The sequence below is a fragment of the Pediculus humanus genome, genomic scaffold (assembly GCF_000006295.1).
Source record: "Pediculus humanus corporis 1103172107716 genomic scaffold, whole genome shotgun sequence".
Classification (NCBI taxonomy): Eukaryota; Metazoa; Arthropoda; class Insecta; order Psocodea; family Pediculidae; genus Pediculus; species Pediculus humanus.
The window spans coordinates 432,351-449,735 of NW_002987320.1; the positions used below are offsets into that span (position 1 = coordinate 432,351).

The window sequence follows — 17,385 nt, forward strand, 5'->3', positions numbered from 1 at the left end:
AAAGAGGAATGTGTTTTGTATATTGCGAGTGGATTTCGTTGGAATATTTTTTGTTTTGGAAAAACACAAGGCGTTAATTTTAAAACCTTTGATTTTTCCTTTGTCGTTACCTTTTTAACCTTTTTAAAAAACCAATCCAATTATTATTATTATCATTCGTATGTGAATTTTTCAAAATCAAATTTATCATCGGGAGAAAACCTTTTTTTTCGTTTGTTATTTGAAAAGAACAAAAGAAAAAATTTTTGTTTTTAACATTTCTATCAAATTATTATTATTATTAGTTTCGTAAAAATTTTGTATTTGTTTTTTGTTATTATTCGACTTTATTTTTGCCAAAAGGTTTGAACCTTTTATTATTATTATCATTATTATTATTTCCGATAACTTTTATTTATTTATTTGCAAAAAAAGAAAACAAACAAACAAAAGGATTGGTTGGCTGGTTGGTTTCGTTTTTTTTTTTTTTTTTTTTTAATTTTACTAAAAAAATTTTTTAAGATGGAAATTTTTTTGTTTGTTTTGTTTGTACTGAATTAAAAATGTTTGTTTGTTTTTAAACATTTCGCTGATCATCGATCGTTATTTTTTTAATCCATAATCGATCAGAAATAAAATCGATATTAATCAAACGAACACTTAAATTTTAAAAAAAATTATTATTTCGTACTTTTTATTTTTCTTTCGTTTTCTCCCCACCCCCCACGAAAATGTTTGTTCAAATTTTATAGTCTATAACTATAAAAAGTCTATGAAAATATTTTTCCACCTCCCCACTCCCATTCACACTCTCTTCTTGAATATTGATTAAAGAATGTTTTATTATTCAAATGAGAAAAACATAAGATAAAGTTTACATTATAACTTTATTAATTATTAATAATAATAATAATAATAATAATAATAATAATAATAATATTGAAATATCAAAGTAAACCTTTTTACATCTCGTAAGATTTTGCGTTATTATTAATATTATTATTATTAGTATTATTAATCTTTTATGTAATTAATAAATCGATATCTAAACACGTTTGCTTTTAAAGCCGCCATTACCGCCGTCACCACCACCGCCACCGCTACAAAATCAAAAACCGTTACGAAAACGTTTTTTTCTTTCTTTTTTTTTCATCAACTTTTTATTACGTAAAAAATAATTAATTAATCAATTAATTAATAATTTTTTTTACAGCAGAAGAAAATTTAAAAAATTTTTTTCAAGGTTCGTTTAATTTAAATATGATCACGTGATTTTTTTTTTAAAGAAAAATTACCGTTAAAAAAATAAAAAGGATTTGGTTTGCTTATTGTTTAGCTTATTGGAAAGTGGTGGTTAGGGGGTCGTAAAACGAAGGGAAAAAGAATTTTTTTCTGGAAAAATCGGGAGAGTAGAGAGTAGGAGTAATGGATAAAGAATGATTTTGAACCACCGTTTTCGTCTTATCATTCATGATAATAATAATAATAATAATAATAATAATTTAAACGTGGTTTTTTTAAATGTAAAACGTTGAAAGTTCATTATTATTATTATTTTTTTTTTGCTTTAATTGAAAATTTAAATCCTTTGCAAAGCAATTTAGTAAAATGTAAAAAATTCATATTTTTTTTAATGGGTGGTGGTGGTGAGGGGAGGGTAGGGGATCCGCTTGAGGAAGAGTAGAAAAAAAAAAGAAATTATTAAAAATTCAAAGCTTTTTTTTTTTTTTAATTCCAAATGTTTTTCGGATTTCTGACTTAAGTGTGAAATGAAAGCTTCAAGGAAGAGAAGGAGGAGGAGGTGGATGAGGGGGAGAATTAAAAAAATGAAAATGAAAATCCTTGCTGACGCCACATCACCACAAAAAAAATAAAAAAACCATTTCCGCTCCCACCGCCCTCCTTTCCTTCCTCTTCTAACTCCCACCCTGTTGCTTTTATTTAAAAAAAAAAAAAAACAAAAATTCTTTCTCTCTCTCTCTCTCTTTACTTTCCCTCTCTCCCTTTCTCTCTTTAATGTTTTCCGGTTATTTCACGTTTTATTTTTACTTTTTTTAAATAAATAAAAACAATCGATTTTTTTTAAAGAGAAAGGTTGGGGGGAGAGATTAGAGGAGGTTAAAGAAGGATGTCGCGGGATAAAAAGAGGAAGTCGTTGATATTTTTTTTCTCTCTGTCTCTTTTTTTTGTCGCACAATTAAAAATTAATAAATGAAAACAAAAACCTTGAGTAGAAAAAAAAAAAAAAACGAGGGAGTCGCGTTGTTTTTTTTTTTAATATTAATTTTCCTTTAATAAAAAATTAGAAAGAACCTCGTTTGACAAAACGATAACCTTTTGACCTTAATTACAATATATTTAAAAAAAAAGGAGAAGGAGAAGGAGTAGGAGGAGGAAACACGAAAAATAATTTTTTTTCTCTTTCTCCCTTTGTTTTTAACACGTTTTTATTTTAAACTTTTTATTCCACCTTCCCTTTTCCCTTTCTCAACGCACAAACTCACGCACGCACCTCCCTTCCCTTTTAAGCTTCTCCTCCCCCCCCAAACCGCTCTCCATTAAAAGCAAACGATTAGATTTGAAATTTTTTGATGTACGAAATTTTTTTTTAATAATCCGTAGTGGTTTGATGTACGGCCTTTGGGAAAAGTTAAAAAAAATAATTTATTGCGGATTACAATTTTTGTTTTTTCATTTTTTTATTTCGTTGTGAGAGGGACTCCTCGTGTTACGAGGGGAGGGGACCCACGTAAAGTGAGGGAAGAACGTTGAAGTGTTGGTAAAATAGGATAAATTAAAAAGTTTTGTTTAGTATCAAATAAATTTCCCGCTTTATAATTTTGAGTGTATATTTTTTACGAAAGCGTCGAATTTTTTTATTTATTTATAGTTTATAGGCGTCTATAACGTCTCGCTATAAAAATAAAATAATAAATGCTATAAAAATATTTTTTATAAATAATTATTATTATTATTTATTTATTTTTCCCCCCTTTTTTGAGGGGGGCTATTGGGAAAAGGGCGAGAGAAAGCGACAGAATTTTTTTTACTTTTATTAAACTTACGTACTTGAAATAATATGTTTACTCGAAAAAAAAAAATTGTTTGTTGTGGTTGTTTGTTTGTTTATTTTTTGTTTGTTTAATAAATAATAATAATAATAATAATAATAATAATAAATTTTATTTAAAAAACAAAAAAATAATCTCAAAGTAAATTAATAAAAAACAACAACAACGCAAAAAAAAAAAATTTCTTCTTTTTTTGTTTTTCTTTCTTTTTTTTCCTTTTTTTTTTTTTTTAAATATTCTTTCATTGTTCCTTTGACAAGAATTATTTCGAAATACAAAATTATATTTAAAAAAACAGTGTTAATAATAATAATAATAATAATAATAATAATAATAATAATAATAATAATAAGAAAAACGTTTAAAAAAATATTTAAACTCGTTTATACATTTTTTTTGTTTTTTTTTTTGGGGGGGTTTGCTTTTCCCGCCTAAAAATTATTACTATTATTTATTTTAACTCCTACACACGATTATCATCATCATCATTATCGTCATTATTATTTTTATCATCATCGTTATTTTTAATTGTTTTTTTTTTTTTAAATTTATAATCCGAACAAAGCGACGACGAAAGTTTAAAAAAAAAATAAAAATTTTTATTAACCAATTATTGATTTATTAAAAGTATAAGTCATTATTATTATTATTATTATTATTAATATTATTATTACTAATCATTATTATTATTATTGTCGTGAATTTTGTGAATTTGAAATTTCATAAATTTTTTTTTTTTTCGTTAAATTTACGTCGCCATTTTTTTTTTTATTAAAGGTAACGTTTTAAAAACGTCACACAATGATGACGTTTCAAATCCGTTTATCTTTTTTTTTTGAAAAATATACTACGCGCCGCGTTACGTTTGCGTTACGTCATGATGATTCTTTCCTTTTAAAATAATGAGAAAATAAATAAATAATAATAATAATAATGCGTAAACGTCTTAACGAACGAATGATAGTTAAAAAAAAAAAAAAACTCAAAGTTAAAAACTCATCATAAATTTCATACTAAAAAAGTTTTTTAAATAAACTTTAACACACTCTCTTACTATTCGATACGATAATAATAATATTTTGGATTGTATATTTCCTTTTTCCGGTTTACGAAAAAAAAAGGAAAACCGGAAAAGATTTATTTTTTTCGTTGGTAGGGGAGAGACGTTGACGTCTTTCATTTCTTAACGTAATTTGTTTGAAATTTATATCAAAACGAGATGAGAATCCTTCACTTTTTTTCACTCAAGCAGAAATGAGAAAAAAGTCTTTTAATAAATGCCTGAATAACTTTCTCATCCTTCATCTTGAATTTTCTCTCTCTCATTCTCTCTCTTCCTTTCTCTCTCCCCCTTTCTCGCTGTTTTTTTTTTTTTTTTTTAAATAAAAATAATTGAAATAACAATAAAAAAATTTTAATTTATTGATATTTATTTATTTATTTATCGATAATTATTAAGGGGTGGAATGGGGGGTGGGAGAAGAAAAATTTGTCACGTGATGTAAGCATTCAACAAAAAAAAAAAAAAAGGTTATTACCGTCGGGGGGGGCAGGATGATCATGACGTGATCGTCAAAAAAAGGATAAACAAGGATGAAAATTTTCCACGCAAAATGGACAAATTTTGGACAAATCGAAAACGGAAATTGTTTCTGATAACTTATTTGATTTCCGGCGGAAGTAGTCGATTTTTAAAATTTTTTTTTGGAAATGTAAAAAATTCGGTAATGATTAGTCCAAAGAAGGAAGAGAATTCCAGAAAAAATTTCTGGAAAAATTAAATTTTCCGTGTGTGTGTTTGTAAAATTTCATTTTCTGGACAAAGTTTTTTTTTTTTTTTTTATCGATTTTTTAAATAAATTTTTTTTGGTTTTTTTTGGAAATTGTCCATTTTTGGTTATTTGGCACAGGTATCGTGGCATTTTTCAATTTCGTCCCTTTCCCTCCCCCTTACTTCCCACCTCCCTCTCCACCTTCCTTCTTTTCCAAAGGTTTTTTTAATTTTTTTTTTTATTACTAGAATTAGATTTTTTCCGAAGTGTGAGAAAACATTAATTATAACAATTGTTTTTTTTTTCTCTTTTTATTTTCAGTTCCGGTGACTTCCGTTCTCGGAGTTCTCGGCAAAAAAGTTTCGCTACCTTGCGATATAAATTCGAGAGATCCAAAGGATGCTGTGTCAATGGTACTTTGGTTCAAATCCACGGACGGGGAGCCCCTTTACAGGTAAAAAATTTTTTTTATTTTTATTTTTAAAACCGGTGTAAGGGGAGGGGCGAGACGGAAAGAGAGAGAGAGGAGGAGGAGTGTCATATAATAATAATAATAATAAACTGATGTATTTTGGGTATAGGAAAATAATAAGAAAAATTTTCGTTTTATGATTTTCTTTTCTTTCTTTTTTTTTCCCGGAGATTTTTCCCATAGAAACTCGCACGTTTCGGATTTAAACTGGAAACTTTTTTTTTTTTGACTTGTTTTAATTCGTGACTAGATTAAATAAACTAAAAAAAAAGAAAAAAAAGGAAGAAAATAAAAGAAAACAAAAATAAAAAGGAAACGAAAAAGAATAAAAAAGAATAAAAAAAAAAAAAAAAACTGGTAGAATAATTGAAGAATTTAGATTTTGACTCGAATAAGAAAATTAAGAGTTTTTTTTTTTTAAATTTGCTGGAAATTTTTTTTTTTTTTTTTAGAAAAAATCGTTTTTCATTTGATTTTTAATAATAATAATAATAATTATTATTATTATTAATATTATTATTATTATGAGTTCTTAATAGATTTTTCAATTATAATTTATTTTATTTATTTTCGTCAATTAAATTTTTTAAAAGTTATTTGAAAAAATAATCGATGGAACGATTTATTGATTTATTGATTATTGGTATTTTTTTACTTTTATTTTCTTTTCTCTTCCTTTCTCTCTTTCTTTACTTATTACAATTTTTTTCTCTCTCTCCACTTTTTCTCTTTTTCCTTTTTATTATTTTTTTATTTTTCTTTTCTCTTTCTTTCTCTCTCTCTTTTTTTTTTACGTAAAAATTTTTTTGTCTTTTCTTTCTCTCTCTTACTCTTTTTCTTTGCTTATTACAATTTTATCTTTTTATCTGTCTCTGTCTCTCTCTCTCTCTCTTTCACTCTTTTTACCTTTCTTTCTTTCTTTCCTTTTTTAATTCTTTGCTTATCGCAATTTTTTTTGTCTCTCTCTTTTTCCTCTTAACAAATTTTTTCTTTCCTCATTCTCTTCCTCTTTCTTCTTTTTTTCATTTTTAATTTTTTCTCGCTCACTCTCTCTTTCTCTCTCTTTCACTTTTTCTTCTGTATAATATTTTTTTTTCTTTTCTCTTTTTCTCTTCCTGTTTTTACTTTTCACTTTTCCTGTTTTTATAAATTTTTTTTTACTTTCTCTCTCTGTCACAGTCTCGTAACTTATCGCAATTTTGTTTTTCCCTCTCTTCTTTCTCTTTTTTTTTCTCCTTTTCTCTTTATGCCCTTTATATTTTTTTTTTCTTTTCTCTCTTATTTTTCATTACCGTTTCACCTAAATTTCTAGTCTTCAATTATAAAAATAATTTTTTTTACTTTTTATTCATTCACTTTTTCTTTTTTTCTCTTTATTTTTCTCTATTTTCTCTCTTTCTCTCTCACTCATTTCCCTTAAATTTCTTTGCTACAATCGTTAAAATAATTTTAAAAAATTTTTCTTCTATTCCTTTTCGTTTTTCTTTCTTACATTTTAGTTTTTCCATTTTTTTTTTCCAATTTTTTTTTTATAATTTAAAAAAAAAACGTTTATTTTACGTTAAACAATTTCGTAAACCGGAAGTAGATAAAATGAAAAAATTTTGACGTTGTATCCCATGATAAAAAAAAAAAGAAAATTTTTTTTATTTTTGAAATAAAAAAACTTCAAATAAATATCTTGGCAAAAAATGAAAATCGGTTAAAAGTTTAAATTTAAATTTTTCGGGGTTAATGAAACTCTCTTCTGCTAAAAATTCTGGAGTTGAAAACCATAAGCCGCGTCTGGAGATTTCGCTGGAGGTAATTAAAATTATTTCAGTTTAATATCCTGGAGGATGAAAAAAAAAAATTTTTTTTAATTATAAAAATAAAAATATAAAAGAAAAAATTTTTCTTTTATTAAATAAAATCCCAAAAAAAAAATTTTTAACTCTTAATTATCATCATCATCATCATCATCATCATCATCATCATCATCATCATCATCATCATCATCATTATTATTAATATTATTATTATTATTATTATTATTATCATTATCATTATCATTCGAATTTCATAAACAAAAAAAAAAACAATCATTTCCGGTTAGATAATGAAATTAACATGAGATCATTTAATGTTGGGGAAAAAAAAATTTCATTTCAATTATTTCCGGTTTTTAATAATTATTTTTATTTTTAAAAAAACGTTTTTAAACCGTGAAAAAAAAAATTAAATTCGTGTCATTAGGTAAAGTGTCAACAGTTTTCACGATTAATAAAAAATTCATTAACTTCTCTTTCTCCCTTTCCCCCTCCACTCTTCAAAAAAAAAGTTTGTAGGAAAAGAAAGAAAGAAAATTTTCCATCTTTTTTATTCGTTGCAATTTTTTTTTTTTAATAAATTCGACACAATTCTAATGCCATGTTTATTTATAAATATATATATATATAAAAAGATAATTTGATTTTGTTTTTTTTTTTTTTTTGTTAAAAAAAAAAATAAAACAAGAAAATTTGTTTTTAAACTTTTTTTTGTTTGTTGTTATTTACGATATTTAATTATTTTTAATATAGGCCCCTAAATGCGTGACAGCCATTTTGTTTTTTTTTTTTTGTTTAAAAACTTTTGTCATTATTATTATTATTATTATTAATTTTATATAAAAAAACATAAACAAATTTTTTTTTGCAGCAACAACAACAACAACAACTACAAGTTAGAAAATTAAAATTTTCTTTTCTTTCTTTTTTTTTTTTTTTTTCATTTTTCCCCGTCGTCGTTTGTGAAAAATGAAAAATTTTTTTTTTTTTTTCATTTTATTGGGTTGGCAGTCCTGTCCCCCCGAAAGAAAAAAAAGGTCGAAACAAAATAAAACAAATGATTAAAATTGATAAATGAATAATCAATTTTTTGTTTTTTTTTTCTTTCAAAATTTTTTTAAATGAAAAAAAAAAAAAAAATTCATTTTAACGTTTTTTTTTTTTACTGTGTCTACTGCCACGATTTATTTCGTTTAAATAAAAAAAAAAAAAAAAACAAAAAATGTGAAACGTATATATATATTCGTAGGGAACTTTTTCCCTTTCTTTTCTTTTCTTTTCTTTTCTTTCTGATTTAATCACATCAAAAAAAAAAAAATCTCGTAAATTTTTTTTTTCTTTTCTTTTCTTTCTTTTTCTTGCCCCCTGTTTCCCTCCTCCTCTATCTTTCCCTCCTCCCACTCCCACCCCATTGACTCCACCTTTTCTTAAATGGATGCCAATGAAATTTTGAAAATAATTGAATTTTTACGGGTTTTCCTTTGGCGCTGGAATAAAAAAAAAATACGGGTTTGAAAGATGTATGGATGGGGAGGATTGTGTGGGGAAAGGGAGGAAGGAGGTAATGAAAAAAGGGAAAGATTTAAAAAAAAAAAAGTGTAAAATATCCAATTGTTACCTTTTTTTCCTTTCCTTTTCCTTCTTTCCTTTTTCCCTTTTTCTTTTTAACAAAAATAAACTTTTAAAAGATTTAAAGAGGTAATGATTTAAAATCTTAAAATCGGTTTCTAAAAATCTTAAAAAAAAAAAAAGAAAAACTTGAATCCCTCTTTTCTCCCCTTTACCCCTCCCCCACCTCCGGATTCTTTCTCAATTCTTAAGTGAAATAAAATCGTTCCGTGAGAAAAGTCATTTCCGTTTCCGTCCTTTTATTTTTTATTTTTTATATTTTTTTGTAAAATTTATATTTATATATATATATATATATATATTTTTTTTTTTGGTACTTTTTTTTTACTCCTTCTTTTCGTATTTTCTGAGAAGGAAGAGGGAGTAAGGAAGGGAGGGGGTGAGAGAGGAAAAGAAGAAAAAAAAGTAATAGGAAAAGTGGAAAATGTACGTCAGTAAAAAAAAAAAAAGAAAAAGATAAATTTTCTTTAATTCTTTTGCGGATCATTCATTTTAATTTATTTAATTTTTTTTCTCTCTCGTCTCTCCCACTATCTTTCTCTCTCTTTGTCTCTTTTTTCCTTTTTTCCTCTTCCTTTTTCCATTTTCGCATTTTTCCTTTCTTTCAAACCTTTGATTTTTTTTGTCAATTTTATTCATTTTTTTTTAGATTAAAAAAAAAAAAATTACGTAAGCTAAGTAGATTTAATTAATTCCAAATAATTTGATTGGTCGATTTAAACGCGTTTTTATTGGTTAAATTTGTTCGATCGTATCGACCAATCAAATCGCAGTAAATAAAAATAATAATTTAATTTTTTATTTTTATTTTTTATTATCATTATCCTCCTCATTTTTGTTGTTTTTAATATTCGACTTATGGGGGGGGGGGAGAAATTTTTTTTTTGTTTTTTTGTTTCTCGTTGACCTTTTGTTGGCATTGTTTGTTTAAAAAAATTTTTTTTTTTTTGGAATATAAACAAAAAACATTTCGCCATCATTATCATCATTATTGCAAAATAGATTTATTTTCTTGTGTTTTTCATTTTGTTAACTGTTATTTGGTTTTTTATTTTTTTGCCAAGTTTATTATAAAAAGCAACAAACAAACAAACAACGAACAAAAACAACAACAACGTCGCCGGACTCAGCTCAGTCAATTTTTGACCTTTTCTAAACAATGAAGTAAATTTGTGTTGAAATTTCAAAAAAGGGAAGAGAAATAGAAAACGATGAAAGGGGTGATGGTAGGGGAAGGGTGGAGGGAAAGAGAGGGAGAAAGAGAGAGAGAAGGAACGAAGTGGAATAGGTGAAATAGAAAGAAAAACGGGAGCAAAAGGGAATAGGGATATATATATATATATATATAAATAAATGGAACAGGAAAAAGAGTAGATGGAAAAGAGAAACTGTCAGAGAGAAAGGAATAATAATGATAATAATAATAATAATAATTACGCGGACAAAACGTTGCCTGGCCGAAAGCATAATAATTATGTTATCATCATCTCCAAAGAATTTTCCGAGAGTTTCTCTCTCTCTCTCTCTTTCTCACTCAACTCAAAATATTCTTCTTAACGAATAAAATATCAAATAATTTTCTACATCATTTTCTATCTCAGCTTTTAATTAAATCCCGAACAAAGAGGGGATAGAGGGCAGGAGAAGGAGGGTAGAGGAGGGTGAAAGAGGGGAAAGGGAGAGGGGAAAAGAGAAAATGTATACACACGAATGAATATTTAAAGTTTTATAATTGACTAACTAACATTTTATGCCACGAAAAAAAAAAAAAAAGAAAAAAAGAAAACATTTCGATTTCCTTATCCGTTTTAACGTACGCGCGTTTGTTTGTTTTTGTTTAACGCGTTAACATTTAAATTCAACTACGAAACTATAGCGAATAATAATAATAATAATAATAACGTTTTCATTACAAAATCCTCGTCTGAACTCCAAAAAAAAAAAAAAAGAAAAGAAAAAAATAATCTGAGATTGTCGAACGTGAAAAGCATTCGTAAAAAAAACGAGAGAACGAACGATTTCGTTTTCTTACCACCGTTGTCGTCGTCGTCTCCCCATCTCTTCTCCCCCCTCCGTCTCCCCCAACATAAATTTGAACGTAAATCAAAATTTGACTTGGACTATTTTAGAAAATAAACTTTGTGTGCTTTGAATATATAAAAAGATAATAAAATTCTCCTTTTAAAAAAATAAATAAATAACAATAACTCAAAATTAAATATATTTATAAATAAATATATATAGGAAACCCTTAAAAGGGACACCTATAAATAAATACTCGAGAGAATCTATAATTAGAAAATTTTATCTTGGTTGTTGTTGCTGTTGTTTGTTGTTGTTTGTTGCGTATTTTAATATAAATTTTATACAAAAACCTTATTTCGAATTCTTTATTAAACTTTTATTTTTTTTAATTATTATTATTATCATCGTTGTCGTCGTCGTCGTCGTTTGTTTAATAAATAAATAGATTCGAAATTTTTAAATAATTTTTTTTATTTTTTTAAATTTTACTGATTTTAATTATTATTATTTTTAAAATTATTTTAAATTTATTTATATTAATTAATACTGATGATGATAATGATACGGAGATTAATAAATTATTATTATTATTATTAATAATATTATTAATTTATGTATGTATGCGAATTTAAAAAAAAAAAAAATCGAATCGAATTTGATTTAATTTTACTCTCTCTCTTTCTTTCTGTCTCCCTCTTTGTTTTTTTTAACAAATCAGTGTGGTATTTATTGACGTTCCCCTACTCTCCCTTGTCGTCGCCGCCCCGCCCCCCGCTGATAAATAAATTAATAATAATAATAATAGTAAATAAATAAATGATGGGACCGCAAATATTAATAATTTGGTTTTGAATGAAGAAAAAAATAATAAAAAATTGATTTTTAGAGACCCCTTTAAAATTTAATTTTTAGCACTTTTGACCGCTTCTCTCCCCGCTCCCCTCTTTTCCACCTCTCCCTTCATAATTTTTTTAAAAAAATGGAAAAATAAATTTTTTTCTTTTTGGAAAAATCAATCGGGGATCGATAAAACTACGATTTTTCTTTTTTATTTTTTTATTATTAAAAGAAAAGGAAGGGGTGGAAGTTCGGCGAGGGGAGGGGAGCTATTTACTCCCCTTTATGAAAAATTTTCAATTTTTTCACCGACGACCCTCTCCTACCTAAGTTTCTATTCCTTTTTTTTTTTTTTTAAATTTTTTCCTTCTTATCAATTCTCTGGACACGCAGGAAAGAGAGAGAGAGAGAAAAAAAGGGTAACATTTGAAACAAAATTTACTGCTTTCATTTTGACATTTTGACGACTTTGAAATTTGAAAAAGGAATTTTCTAGAAAAAAGAAAAAAAGGAAAATTTATTTTTATTTTGTGCGTATGTACGTGTGTGCGTGAGTGCGCGCGCTCACACTGACGAAAACTCGTTTGAAATTAAAGTCAAATGTCAAAAATTAATGCAAAAAAATTTTTTTATTTTAATTAAATCGTTTCCCAGGTTTTTGAAAACAAACAGATTTAAAATTTATCGTTAAATATCATAATAATAATAATAATTTTTGGAATATAAACGTTTTCCAGAACTTTCTACCTACGAAAATATATATAAAAAAAAAAAAATGATTTATGTCCGAGTTAAGGGAGAAAAAGAAGAAGAAGGAAAAAAAAGGTCAGAAAGTTATAATTTCGCCTGGAGAAATTTTTTTTTTTTTTTAAAGGCGTTTCGGTTAAAATTTATAAAAAAAAAGAAAGGAAGAAAGAAGGGGGGAAAGGGAAGGGAATATGTGTGCGTTGCCAGATACCCCCCTCGATGACAGTGATGATTTGATTTCTTCTGCTTTTTTTTTTTGTTATAAACGACGGAAACAAAAAGAAAAATCCTTTTTCCAAAAATTAAATAAATTCGCATATGTTTAAACAAAGAGAGTGAGAGAGAGAGAGATGTGGGGGGTAAAATAAAAGGTTCATAAAATAAAATTTAACAATACCGGAAATTCGATTGGAATAATAATAATGATAATAATAATAAAGAGAAAAATATGAAAAAGGAACTGATTCGTTACAAAAGGTTTTTAAAAACAATGGAAAGTGACAAAACCGGGTGAAAAGTGATTTGTTTGAATTAAATCGTGAAGGTCCTCTCTCTCCCTCCCTTCCTCTCTGTCTCTCTGCATTAGAAAAAGGGAAGGAGAAGGGAGAGTGTTTGGGAAAATTCTTTCCCACACACACACACACTCGCATTGTCTCCCCTTAAAATCATTTGATTGTGATTTTAAAAATAATTTAATGATCTCTTTTGTTTTCATTCATTTTGAATTTACCATTTTCTCTCTGTCCCTCCCCCCAACTCTCTCCTCCCCTCCCCGGGAATATAAATAATAAAGAAAATTTGAAAATTTTCACTCGGAGGGAAAAAAGAGACAGACGGGGGATGGAGATAAAATAATGCAACGAAAGTGTGATGAGTAGGTTTGTTCTACTTCTGCGATTTACAAGGAGGGAAGAGAAGGAGGAAAGAGGGGAGGTGGGAAAAGGATGAAGATGACCGGTAGTAAAAAATGGAGAGGGAGAGGAAGGGGAGAGGGGGAGAAGAAGAAAAACAGGTGATGAGTTTGCGGTGATTTTTCCACAAAACTAAAGAAAATCTTATTGAGATCAACTTTTAATGAGGTTTTCCTGGAAGCTGATTGATGATCATCCAAAAGTTTATTATTAAAACCTTTTCGAGAGGTTTGAAATGTATTCGGGAAACGGCTGGAAAAACCTATTCATCATTCTCTCTCTCTTTCTCTTTTTCAATTGGTTTTCTTTTTCTATTAGAGTAAATGCGAATGAAATTGTAAAAAAAAAAGGTGGGAAGAAAGGATGATGATTTTTGTTTTTTTCTAAAAGGTTTTACTTTTTACGTATTATTTACAAAAGAAACTAATAGTGTCCGCTTGCCCCCCACTCTTTTTCCTCCTCCCCACTTTTTCCTGTTTTTTTTTTTGCGAACTAAATTAATCAAAATTTTCCGAAAAAAAAGTTTTTTGTTTTAATTTTGTAATTTTATTTTTGAAAACAAAAACAAATTTTATTCGTATACCTTTTTCGTTCGTAGTACCTTTTTCGAAAGGTTCGAATTTTAAAAATTTCTAAAATGCATTTACTCCGAACCTTTCGACTTTAACTTTTTCATCGTTAAAAAAAAAAATTACTTCCTGTTTTTCTTTGTTTTTATTTTCAAAAAAAAAAGAAAAAATTTTTTTTTTTTTTTTTTACCTTTTCTACTACTTTCCCTGACCCTTTCGGGAAAAAACAAACCTTTTCGAGTTTTTTTTTTAATTTTTATCAACTTTAACTTCCGTTTTCTTTCCCAGATTCGAAATGAATGACTTTTTTTCACCTTTAAAAATAAATCTTTCGGGTGGTTCGGGGGAAGAAAAAAAAGGAAACAGCGAAAGAAAAAAAAAGGAAATAAAAATGATCTGCAACCTTTTTTTTTTTTCATTACGCGATTTCCCCCACCGCAGCCTTTTTTCACTTCCTCTTTGAATTCGTCTGCTTTTACTGCTCTCTGTTTCTCTCTCTCTTGTTATTTTATATTTTTACACGGCGAAGACTTAAATATAAATAAATTTTGTCCAAAAAAAAAAAAAAATTTAAAGGTAAAATGTTAAATTATACATAATAAATTTTCGTGACGTCACTTCCTAAAACTTTTTATTATATAAATTAAGTTTCCGCATGAGCATTTTTTTTCTTTTTTTTCTTTTTCCGACGCCAATATGAGAGTAATAAAAAAAAAAAAGTGAAGTAAAGAACAAATAATAAAATATGAGTAATTATAAGTCAGGAAAACGTGTCAGCAGTAAATATTAAAAGTAATACATTTTTAGAAAAAAAAAAAAGAAACGTCAGCATTTCAGGTTTTTTTTTTTTTGTTATGAGTGAAAGATAGAATTAGTCACCCTCTTTCTCCCTCCCCCCATTTCCCCGTTCGTTCGTCCGTCCGGTAAAAAATAATCTTCCGGGAAAATTTACACACGAAACGATTTTTCTTTTTTTTTTTCGAATGCGAAAGACGAGAAAGAAAAAAAAAGGAGGAAAAAAAAGTAAATGGCCGTCGGGTGTAAATGCGAGGTGGTAGGGGAGGGTAGAAAGGTAAGAAGTGGGGGCGGTAATGGTAAAACAATAAATCAAAGACTCAAAGAAGAGATGTGTATATATATTGCCATGACTTTTCAGTCATTTTCTACTACTACTACTACTACTGACGTAGAAAAATTGTCTTTAAAAAAAAAAAATATGGCGACCTCTTCCATTCTCTCTCTCTGTCCTCCTCTTCCTCCTCCTCCTTAAGGTCTTTCCGGTGGTTTTTCATATTAAACGTCGACTACGTTCCGTCATCTGCACTGTTTTTTTTTTTAATAAAAGTTTTTCATTTTTTTTTTGTTTGTCACAGCTTCGACGTTCGTGGTAAAAAATTTGGTAATGCAAATACTTGGTCGTCACCGGATCATTTCGATTCTAGAGCTTTTTTTCGGACGGCTCCGACACCCGCGGAATTAGTCGTGGATAATTTACAAATGGACGACGAGGGAATGTACAGGTGCAGAGTCGATTTTAAAAATTCACCGACGAAAAATCAAAAAGTCAATCTAACAATCATAAGTAAGTAAATAATTATTATTATAACTAAACCAGCTTTTGATTTTAATAAATGAAAAACAAACGAACAAACAAACAAACATACAAAACAAACAAAAAATTTTATTTAAACGTTTCGAAACGAATAAATAAATTTTTCCAGGTGAAAATGAAAATAAAAAAAAAAAATCTTCTTTTAAAAGGATTTAAAAGGTACGAATAAAAGCGGGAGTGGGAAGGGGGAGAGAGAAAGGGGAAAAGGTCGATAAATTCAATCGAATCTCTTCCCCCTTCTCCCCCCTCCCGAAAAAAAAAGGAAAGAAAGAAAGAAACCGAATAACGTTAAAGCTTTGAGAGTGGTGATAGATTTATTAAAAAACCTGTTTTTAACTTGGGAAAAAAAATCTAATAGGAAAAAAAAAGAAAAGAGTAGAACGTTCTAGAAAAACGTGTGGGGAGCAAGGGGGAGCGGAGGTGAAGAAAGAAAAAATAAAAGAGTAAAAATTGCTAAAAAAAAAAAAGGAAAAAAAAAAAAGATCTTAACGATTCTTCTATGATATCAAAAGAGATTTAACGAAATCGTTTTTTTTTTTTTTTGTTTTATTTTTTTTATATATATAAAAGAAAGCAGAAGACGCAATTTTCTTTTTTTTTTTAATATTATTTTTACGTGTCGAAAAAAATAAATTTTTATTTTTTTCATCCGTGGCAGAAGAAAAGCAAAATATAAAAATAAAAATAAATAAATAAAAGAAAAAAAAAGGGAATGAAAAATTTTTTTAGTTTAGTCTTATAAATGTGATTCGATTGATAATAATCATTATTATTAATTCGATAATAATAATGATAATAATCGTCGTGTGATAAATATCGATGTATCGATAAAAAATAAAAATCGATTTATTATTTATTGATTTGTATTAGAAAACGGTCAAAAAAGGGAGTAAGGGGAGGAGTTACGTGAATTTATATAAGATTTGAGGGGAGGAGGAAAGAAGAGGAGGATGTGATAAAGTTTTCTTGATTCGTAATCTGTTATAATATTCTCAAAGACTTCTCCCCCTTTTACCTCTCCGATTCAAAAAGGGAATAAAATTTAAATTTTGAAAATTAAACAGATAGAGACGACAGACAGACAGTCAGAGATGAAAAACCGAAAAGTCTTTTCCAGACCATTTCTTTCCTTAATAAATTAAATGATTTGTAAACGTTTATAATTTTCGCCACGAGGAAATTGGGATGATGATCAAAAGAGACATTTACTTCCTGTTTCCGCTTTTCCCTCATTTTCCCTTTCTTCCCCACCCACTTCTGCCGCCCTCCAAATTAAAATTTTCCATCAAATTTCTTTCTATTTACTTCAAACCAATCAATTAACAAAAGTTTTTAATTTTTTTTCTTTATTTTTTTCTCCCTTCCCCATCGATTCGTGTACCTTCCCTCCCATTTTCACCCACCCCACCGCGCACTCCCTCACCCCCCTGATCGTTTAACGTTTTCGAAATCGCAACAATTGGAATATTTTGAAAAAACCAAAAAAAAAAAAAAAAAAAAAAAAAAAACGCGAGCGCGCTTCGTTTGTTTAGATTTATCCTTGTAAAATATTTTAAATGGGGGAGGAGGGGGCGGGGAAAAAAAGAAAATGTAAATCGTTTTTGTTTTTCCAGTTTGTTATTCCCGTAGTTGTAACGTTTTATGGAAAAAGACATTTATTTAAAAAGAAAAGAAAAGAAACAATAATAATAAAGAAACTTACTTTATAGTAAATTTTGTCGTAACGATACGTTAGCGTGCAAATTAACATTTAAAAAAAAAAAAAAAAAATCCTGAATGAAGCTTTTAAAAAAGGTTTTCCCTTATTCCCTCCTCTCTCACCTCCCCCGCCTCTTCCTCTCTCGCCTCCTTCCACCCTTTCAAATTAATCTTTCGGGATCCCTTAACTATAATTTTTCTTTCTTTTTTTTTCCTACCCTTAAATTACAAGTTATAAAAACATGAACAGGGTCA

At 27.6% G+C, this 17,385-nt stretch overlaps 1 protein-coding gene across 1 annotated transcript in view; it reads left to right on the forward strand.

Moving 5' to 3' along the window:
• Nucleotides 1–4,663: 4,663 nt before the first annotated feature.
• The window catches only part of Phum_PHUM313690 (sidestep protein, putative), a gene marked incomplete at both ends in the record, with an annotated part of 30,880 nt that continues 18,158 nt past the window's right edge, over nucleotides 4,664–17,385 (forward strand). The window contains 4 exons of the mRNA XM_002427316.1: nucleotides 4,664–4,730; nucleotides 5,071–5,088; nucleotides 5,144–5,276; nucleotides 15,194–15,402. Coding sequence (XP_002427361.1) covers nucleotides 4,664–4,730; nucleotides 5,071–5,088; nucleotides 5,144–5,276; nucleotides 15,194–15,402 — 427 coding nt within the window. The remainder of the gene's footprint in view (nucleotides 4,731–5,070; nucleotides 5,089–5,143; nucleotides 5,277–15,193; nucleotides 15,403–17,385) is intronic.